The 9,354-nt window shown below is 64.0% G+C and overlaps 1 protein-coding gene across 1 annotated transcript; it reads right to left on the bottom strand.

Annotated features, from left to right (window-relative positions):
- Nucleotides 1–452: 452 nt before the first annotated feature.
- On the bottom strand, nucleotides 453–8,597 carry BSG (basigin (Ok blood group)). Its single transcript, XM_041763897.1, has 8 exons — nucleotides 8,443–8,597; nucleotides 3,256–3,412; nucleotides 2,511–2,593; nucleotides 2,275–2,411; nucleotides 1,926–2,202; nucleotides 1,526–1,550; nucleotides 1,320–1,381; nucleotides 453–1,242 (listed from the first exon to the last, which is right to left on the bottom strand). Exons 1-7 carry the CDS (start codon nucleotides 8,507–8,509, stop codon nucleotides 1,321–1,323), a joined length of 807 nt encoding a protein of 268 aa, XP_041619831.1. The 5' UTR covers nucleotides 8,510–8,597; the 3' UTR covers nucleotides 453–1,242; nucleotide 1,320.
- Nucleotides 8,598–9,354: the final 757 nt, after the last annotated feature.

Raw genomic sequence — 9,354 nt, 5'->3', positions numbered from 1 at the left:
GAAGGGCCACCCCTGTCACCACGGGCGGCACTGCCCGTCCAGGCTGGGCCCACTAGTGGGGTCCTGGACACCCCCCGCTCCCCAGACACCACTCACACCACAGGGAACCTCTGGCCCGGGGCAGGCAGGTGCCAGGCAGCTGTGGGTCTGGGTCTGGTCCTGTCTGGGGGGACCCACCGGAAGGAGTCCTGGGCCCCGTGGACGTAGGAACCTAGCTCACACCCGCCACGGGGCCCGGTCCTTCTCTGAACACTCCCACGGCCCCCATCGTCCTCTGCCCCCCACACCCCATCCCTACCCTTAGCCTTCATCCTGGGAACAAAGCTCCTGGCCAGCTGGTCAGCCCCTCCCATGCACCCCAACTGCACCCCAGGACTCAGCACCAGGGGCGCTCCCGCCCCCACAAGCTCTCCAGAAGACGCAGGCGGTGCGCACAGGAGCCCGAGAACGAGACGGGTCAGGCTTTCTTTATTGGTGAGCAGGCAGGTGGCGGGCGAGTCGGGAGCTGGGGAGCAGCTGGGGAACAGCTGGGGAGTGGGTCCTGCAGCTGTCATAACGGCAGACCCGCAGCACTGGTGGCCAGGCAACTCCCCTGCAACCGAGTGGACGGCAGGAGCGGGCAGGGACGGGGAGGGATGGGGAGGGGCGGGCAGGGCCTGCCAGCAGCCACGTGGTCAGAGCCGTCCCACGCACAACACAGACCCGAGGCAACCCGCCAGCACGGACTCGGGCAGGCAGGACGCTTGCACCTGCACCATGCACGGCCTGTGACCCTGCACAGGGGTCCCAACAAGACCCAGCAGCCCCAGGAGGTAGAGCCCCAGAGATGGGCCAGTCTGTCCTCCACGACCCCCACAAGGGGAGAGGAGGCTAGATGCCCAAGGGACGCCGAAGGACGGGTGGCGGGGCCCGGAGGGGCGGGCGGGAGGCGGTGGGGGGCTGGCGAGGGGACAGTGGGCAGGGGTGGCCGAGCAGACGGGGGGAGGACAGGAGTCTCGCAGGAAGCTCACGGCTCCCCCGAGACAATCACAAAATGTTTAAAAAGGAAATACCCCCTAAAGAATGGAATTCTATGTGTAGAAAACCCTAGTTTAGTTTAAAAAAGGAAAGAAAAGTGTGATATGACCCACGGTGTGTGGTCTGCTTTCGTGGGGCGGGTCTCCTGTCAGAGGAAAGAACGTGGAAATCTGCAGACACCAGCCGCTGAGCTGCTCGTGGCTGCTCCAGGCGGAGGCGGGAGGCCTGTGCAGGACGGGAAGGAGGCTCAGACCCCAGCCCGAGGCCCGGGGCCCCCACCCCCTGCACCCTCCACGCCTCACCTCAGTTGGCGTTCCGCTGGCGAACGTTCTTGCCTTTGTCGTTGACGTGCCCACTGCTCTTCCTGGGGAGAGGAAGGACGGCTCCCGAAGCTCAGGAGGGCAGGACGGCGGCCCCAGCCCCACCACATGCCCACTGGAGGGCCAGCAGCCCCGCTAGCCCTGCCCAGGGAAGCCCGCCCTCCTGCCCGCCCGAGGCCACGACTTACAGAGGAGCGGAGCCCGTGTCCTCGTCTGTGTGGATGCGCAGCCACATGCAAGAAGAGGACAGGCCGTGAGGAGCGGTCCCCGGACAAGGCCCCTAGCAGGGTGGCACGGGTCCTACAGGCCCCGCCCTCAGTGTCCCTTACTGTAAATCCAGGAGCCAGCCCTGCCCCCAGGACATGCACCCTCCAAATGAGCTGTCGGGGTCACGGCCCTCAGGTGCCAAGCCGCTGCCACAGGCCTGGGTAGAGCAGCGGAGGGCGCAGTGGGGCAGATGAGGCCTCGGGCCAGCAGCCCCCAGCTGGGGACCCTCAACCCCGCAGCACCCTCGTCTCCCGCGCTCCTGGACAGTGGCCCAGCCTCCCCCCAACAACCAAACAGCGCGCGAAGGGCGTGTGAGCTCACCATCCAGGACCTCATCCGGCTTCCGCCGCTTCTCATAGATGAAGATGACGGTGACCAGCACCAGGACTTCGGCCACGATGCCCAGGAAGGGCCAGAGGGCAGCGAAGCGGTTTCGCACGCGCAGCACGATGACGGCCTGGCTGGTGCCCTCTGAGTTCGTGCCGTTGCACACGTACTTGCCAGGGTCGGTCTCCAGGTCCAGGTTGCTGATGTGCAGCTCCGTCTTGGTCTCCGAGGACACGACCAGGAACTTGCTCTGGGAGCTGTTGCTGATGACCTAGGAGCAGGCAGACCTTATAGGGGCTGAGGCCAGCCTCACCCACCCGCCCCCGGCAGGCACGGGTCTCACCTGGTCCCCAGAGCTTTCCACCTTGTACCACACCCAGTCGGTGACTGGGGGGAAGGAGTCCGACCTGCAGCCCAGCACGACCGTCTCCCGCTCAGTGGCGTGCTCCGACTTTTTCACAGCCTTGATATTGGGGAGCCCTGCAGGGGAGACCGAGCAAGGCAGGCGCCTGAGCCCCCTCCCTGAGGGTTCCACTAGCCCCCGCCCCCCAGATGCACCCGAAGGTCTGCCGAGCTCACCCCTCACTTCGATGCTGCTCTTGCCCAGAAGCTCTGGGAGGAAGATGCACGAGTACTCCCCTGAGCGCTCATCCGAGTCCACCCTGCAAGCAGACGCGTGGCCATGAGTGGGGCGCACAGCAGAAAACCATCCCGTCCTGAGTTAAGGCTGCACGTGACTCCCACAGGAGCCAGAGCAAGGCCTGGTCAGGTGGTCCCAGGAGGGACGAGGAAGTGCGGGCACAGCACAGGGACCTGGTCTCACCCCCACGACCCTCTGTGCCCAGCCACCAAGCCACCAGAAACAGGACTGAGCTTCTGGCTGGCTCGGGATCCGACTAAGATGAGGCTTCAGAGTGGGGCGAGCAGGGCGGCCTGGAGCACCCGAGACCTGTGAGCCGGGGACTCAGGGGTTCCAGGCCGGGAAGAAGCCAGTCAGCCCACCCACCCCAGCCGGCACCAGAGAAAGAAGGGAAAGGTCTCGAAGGCAGGCCCTACACTCAGCAGCCATCAGCCCCTCCCTGGACCCCCGGCCTTGGCCACCTCACTGCCCAGGGTCGGAGCAGGGCTACTATCCGACATCTGTCCAACGCAAGCCCACTGACCACCTTCACCACGACTGACCAGAGGCCGTGGGCAGTAACAACACGTCAGAGCAAGCAGAGCGCAGGTAGGGGTCTGGGGTGACACCCGCAGGCTGAAATGGGGGGCCTGGTGTCTCCGCGGGCCCGGGGACAGGCTGGGGCACCGTCTCAACCCCACTCACTCATACTCCGTCTTCGGGTCAGGCAACGTGTCTTCCTTGAGCACCCTGTCCCCCTTCACCCAGCGGTGGCCGGTGATCTCAGTGGTGCTGCGGTTCAAGGAACAGGTAAGGCGTATCTTGGAACCAACATCCTCCACAGAAGTCAAGATCTCGCTCCCTGGGGGTCACACGAGAGGACGTGAGCAAAGGGATCAGGGCAAGAAAGGACCCAAACCCAGAGCCCCATGCCACCTGCCCACGAGGCCTGAATCACACCCAGTGCTGCCCACCGAGTGAGAGGGGCCCAGGGTCTGAAGAGCTATCGCATCAGAACAGGGGCCTTGATGCAGGTCCCTGTCGGGAACAGGACCTGATGACCACCCTGGGTCCCGGGACAAGGACCGAGACCTCGACTGCTGGGTCCAGCCCCAGCACACACCTGAAATTCCTTTTTTAAAAGGTAAACCTGGGATCCCCGGGGGGCTCAGCGGTTGAGTGTCTCCCCTCAGCTCAGGGAGTGACCCCGGGGTCCCAGGATCGAGTCCTGCACTAGGTTCCCTGCGGGAGCCTGCTTCTCCCTCTGCCAGTGTCTCTGCCACTCTCACGAATAAATAAAATGTTAAAAAAAAAAAAAAAAAAAAAGGTAAACCTAGGGGCGCCTGGGGGAGCTCAGCGGGTGAAGCCTCTGCCTTCAGCTCGGGTCGTGATCCTGGGGTCAAGCCCCATGTTGGGCTCCCGGCTCAGCGGACTGTCTGTTTCTCCCTCTGCCCCAACTCTTGAATGAATGAGTGAATGATTGATAAGCCTACCCCTGCCCAGGCCACCATCCCCTTGCTGGACGCTCCTGCAGATCCCCCCACCAGAGCAAGGCCATCTGAGGTGGGGCCAGGGGGCCTCACTCTGGAGCACTCTCCTCCAGAGCGTCAAGGACTCCACTCCCACTTGCCACTAAGCCACTAGAGATGGCCCAGATGCTGTGGGTGGCCCCGTGGCCCTTCCGTCCAATTTCCAGCTAGGCAAACTTCCCCACTGGTTCAAGATGTTCACTTTAGAAAGTGAAGTGTGGAAATCACCTACAACAGACGGGGAGCGGCCTGCTGGGGCAGTAAGGCTTGACCATGGAGGGCCCTCTGCAGGGAGCAGCTCCCCACAGGGACCAGAGTCCCGGGAGGATGCAGCCACGAGAATGGGCCAGGGGGAGGGCCCCCCCACCTGGGTCCACATCAGAGCCCTATCCCAGGGCCTGCAGCACGGGCCACGGGGACACCATCGTGCCCACCCTGTCCCCTGGCCGCCTCCTCCGGGAGCAGTCTCAGTGCAAGCGTTAGCATCCGTCACCCAAACTCAAGTGCCCCACAGGCCTTCCTTCTAGAAGGTCAGAGAATGTGGGCACAGACAGGGCCACCCCAGGGCAGTTGGCAATAACCCTTTTCCCACTTAGTTTACGCCTACAGGTTAAAGTTGGGTGAAAACTCAGGAGACGGAAGTACCAACAAAAGACTGGCGCCCTCATCCACACAGATACCTGGTCATTAAGAAAACTCAACCTGAGGGGCGCCTGGGGGGCTCAGGGGGTGAGGCCTTTGCCTGCAGCTCGGCTCGTGATCCCAGGGTCGAGCCCCTTCGGGCTCCCAGCTCAGCGGGGCATCTGCTTCTCCCTCTCCCTCTGCCTCTGCGCCCCCCCACCCCCCCCAGCTCATGCTCTCTTAAAAAAGAAAAAAAAAGAGAAAGAAAATTTAACCTGGAAACCCAAGGGCAGCAGCGCTCTTTACCGGAGGGGGTCACAGCAGGGCCGCTTCCTAGAACGACTCACGGGCGGAAAGCACGTCTCCCCCTCAGAGTCCCTGGCACGTGCATCCGCCGTGGGCTGGCAGCTCCCCTCCCAACCCACCATGAACCCGACCCGCGGGCTCTGGCTCCCCAAGATGCACTTCCAGAGTGTGTGGGGGGGTGGCCTCTCTGTGTGAAGCCTGGGACCGAGGCCAGTGGGGGACAAGACGCAAGGTCTCAGAACTGCAGGCAGGCAGGGGAAGAGCCAGACAGGAAGTGCACAGGCTCCCCTCCGGTGCCCCAGGCAGCCCCTCCTGCGCGCATGCTGGCCTACAGATGCCCACGCGTGTGTGCAAATGCACACCCGTCACACACATGCACGTGCTCACAGCCGCACGGCCGGTAGCACAGGCTTTCTACTCCGGGGCAAGGTGGGATGTGCCCCAGGGTCCTGGGGTCCTGGGGCAGATGGACCCTCGTCCCCCGACCCGGGGTAGCTCGAAGGCCGCTCGCAGGACTCAGGACTGGCACAGCTACAACCAGACAGAGGCGTGAAGCCAGAAGAGGAGTGAAACCCTCCTGTGGCGGTGCCGTCTCTACACAAGGATCACCTCCCAGTAAGCCGCATTTCTCAGGAGTCACGATTTCCCAAGATTGCAAAACCAACCCCTCTGTGCAGAGCCGGGAGCGGTGAGTCAGGGCACGAAGCGAGGCCAGAGAGGGGCCTCCTCCCAGACAGACAGGGCCTGCCTCTCCAGAGCCTCAGGACTCGCGTCTCTGCCCTGTCCCCTGACCCGGAGGCTGCTGGGAAGGTCGGATCTCAGCCCGGCTGCACCCCGTCTCCCGGGAGAGAAAGTAGTGCCCAAGGCCACAGGCTTGAGGGCTACTTCCAGGAGGCGGCCGGGACTGCAGAGGCTCAGAGAGGGGCCAAGGCAGGGCATCCCCACCCCGTCTCAGAGGAACCACAGGCTGACACCCCTGCCCTGACCGAGGCACCCCAGGAATTCACAGGGGCAGGAAGGAAACAGGGAGAGAGCCTGAAAAGCGAAAACTCTGTTTTGGCCCAAGTGACTGTGACCCACGTTCTCAAGTCAAGTCACCTTCATCTAAAAACAGCCACCCCTCCTCCATGCCCTGAGGCAGCCGGGCAGGGCACCCAGCCAGGCAGGCCTTATGGTAAACAGCCCAGGAGCTGGGAGGAGGCCCCAGCACCCAGCCTCCTCCCACCCACCTCAGCAGGCAGCTCCGCTCAGGTAGGAGGAGCAAGAGAACATTTCTGGGATGCCAGCCACAGGCTCTGGGCCTCCCCCGTCCCCTCCATCTCACCAGGAGGCGGCTCCCGCTCCCTTCACCTGAGGCTCAGAGGCCAAATCCACCGCCTGCAGGACTCAGCTAGCAACCTGGGGCCCGCCTGTGCCCTCCCCAGCAGGCCTGCCAGGATGATGGGACCCTTAACAGTCCCAGGGAGATCCCTGTCCTGGGCCTTGGCCAACACAGGCGCCAACCTGCCAGGCATGTGCTGCGTGAGTTGAGGAAAGCCACTGCTGGCGGCGTCCCCTGAAGCAAGCATCTGGGACACTGACCCAGACAGGAGAGGCGCACGCTGTCAATAATTCACCCGTCCCAGTGGAAAAAGGACCACGGCATTCCTGGGAGTTCCCGGAAAAGGTGGAACTGTCAAAGGTGAGACAAAACAGGGCCTGGGGGGGGGTGGGGGTGGGCTCAGTGGGTGAGCGTCTCCTTCAGCTCTGCTCTGATCCCAGGGTCCGGAGGTCAAGCCCCATGTCAGCAGGGAGCCTGCCTGTCCCTCAGTCTCTGCCCTCCACTCCCCGCTTGTGCTCTGTCATATAAGCAAATAAATAAGTAAAATATTTAAAAACAAACAGAGAGGGATCCCTGGCTGGCTCAGCGGTTGAGCGTCTCCCTTCAGCTCAGGGTGTAACCCTGGGGTCCCGGGATGGAATCCCACATCAGGCTCCCTATAGGGAGCCTGCTTCTCCCTCTGCCTGTGTCTCTGCCTAAAAACAAAACAAAACAAAACAGAAAACACTAACGAGATACACGTCAAGATATTTCATTTAAAAAAAGATTGAGGAAGAAGCAAGCACAGACCCGGATCCCAGGTGGGCTCAGTGCAGACACCGCCCACCCACTACAGGCTGCGGGGAGGGGGCAGGGGTCCTCCCCGCCTCCTGGCTGGAGCGCTGGTGACTGAAGCCAGGACCCAGGGAGAGATGCGCTTCCACCTCTGACAGAGGAGCGAACTCGTGCTTTTCCTGAGTTCTCCTCCTGCACGCCCCGCGGGCCGGGGCCGCCAGCCACGCAGTGCGACTCCCCAAGGCTGGTGCTGCCAGAAACAGCAGCCTATCCTCCGCGTCCGTCGAGCCTGCGGGCTCCTGAGTCCTGCAGGCACCCGCTGGCAGGTGGACAGCGGGCAGCGCGCCCGCCAGGGCCCAAGGCCCTCGCCAGAAGGCTCTCAATAAACCGTCTGATGAGGAGGAGGACAGAGGCCAAGCGAGTCAAGTGGGTCAGGGGTAAGCGGGTGAAGCTCCGCAGGAGGCCCAGACCCTTCCTGCACTTTGTTCCCTACCTGCCATCCCTGGAAATCTTTAACCCAGAGCCACACGGGAAGCCTCAACCCGGGAAGAACCCGTCCTGCTGTGTGTCCCGACACTCGGGCTCCCACCCAGCTTCTTTCTCCCCGTCGGTCCGACCCCCACACGCTGCCCAGTCCCCAAGGCCTCCGCGGAACGGACGCTGTGTGAGCTGAACACAAGGCTCTGCAAGCTCCCTGCTCCCTGCCCGGACCCGGGATGCCCAGGCGACCTCGCGGCGACCTTGGGGCACCTCCCCTCTGCAGCCGGGCCTCAGTTTCCAGCCCCGGAAAAGGAGAAGGTGGGCAGGACGCCACCTCCTCCCCCGGCTCTGCAGGCGGACGAGCCCGCCCGGCGCCCAAGGGCTCAGCGCGCCGCCCGACACCGGGGGCAGGAGGCTCCCGAGCAGCTCCGGGCCCGAAATCCTGCCAAGAAAGACGATCCCTCCAGGCCCCGCAGCCCACCCGGCAGCCCTCGCGGCTGGCGGCGCGGGCCCGGGCCTCTCGGACCCCACCTCCGCGGCGGCCGCCCCCGGCGCCCCCCACGAGCCCCCGCGTCCGCGCCCGGCGCCCCCGCCCCGACCCCCGGGAGCCCCCGCGTCGACCCGCAAGAGACCCGCGCCGACCCCCGGGAGCCCCCGCGTCGACCCGCAAGAGACCCGCGCCGACCCCCGGGAGCCCCCGCGCCCCGCGCCGACCCCCAAGAGCCCCCGCGCCGACCCCCGCCCCGACCCCCAGGAACCACCGCGCCGACCCCCAGGAGCCCCCGCGCCGACCCCCAGAAGCCCCCGCGCCCTCCCCGCGCCTCCCGCCCCGACCCCGCCCGCGCCCGTCCCGACGCTCACCTGCCCCGGAGCCGCCCCCGGCGCCCAGCAGGGCCAGCGCCAGCACCACGAGCCCCCGAACCGCCATGCCGCCGCCGTCCGTGCCGACCCCGCCGCCAACCGCCGCCCGCGGCGCTATAAGAACCTGAGGGGCCCGGGCGCGCGCGCGCAGGGCGACGTCGCGGGGCGGGGACGCGCACGGCACGCCGGTCGGCCCTCCTGCGCACGCGCGCGGAAGCACGTATGCACGCGCTGGCCCGAGCGGGCTCCGGCGGACGCACCACGTGACCCTGGAGGCCCCGCCTCGCGGCCTGGGGGCGTGGCTGCGTTGCTAGGAAACGGGGGCGGGGCCTGCGCTGGCCCCTCCTCCCTTTCTGCAGCCTCTCAGACTGTGACGTCAGAACTGGGGGGGAACCCTCCCAGGTGGTTGACAGCTCGCTTTATATCGTGTGTGTTTTATCCCAGTACGGAAGGGGAAAAAGCATTAAGGGAGGGGGTTAGGGATCCCTGTGAGCAGGTGGGACGTCGCGCTGGGCTGGGGCGGGCTGGCAGGTTTAGCAAATAAAAATACCTGGATGGCAGTTAAGTTTGAATTGCAGATGGAGAATGAGTAATTTCCTGGTACAAGGATCCCGGGCAGTATCTGGACGCAGTTATGCCAGGAAAAGCATTCGCTGTTTATCTGAAATTCAGATTAACTGGCTGTGCCGCATTTTGCCTGGAAAACCTACCGTGAGGTCCCTATATTTTACAACAAATACTTTTTATTTTTTTATTTTTTAAGATTTTATTTTATTATCTTTTTAAAGATTTTATTTATATATTCATAAGAGACACAGAGAGAGAGGCAGAGACACAGGCAGAGGGAGAAGCAGGCTCCATGCAGGGAATCCAATGCGGGACTCGATCCAGGGACTCTGGGGTCACGCCCTG

This window comes from Vulpes lagopus, chromosome 7, assembly GCF_018345385.1.
Source record: "Vulpes lagopus strain Blue_001 chromosome 7, ASM1834538v1, whole genome shotgun sequence".
Taxonomy (NCBI): Eukaryota; Metazoa; Chordata; class Mammalia; order Carnivora; family Canidae; genus Vulpes; species Vulpes lagopus.
This window is presented reverse-complemented; position numbering and strand designations above follow the sequence as displayed.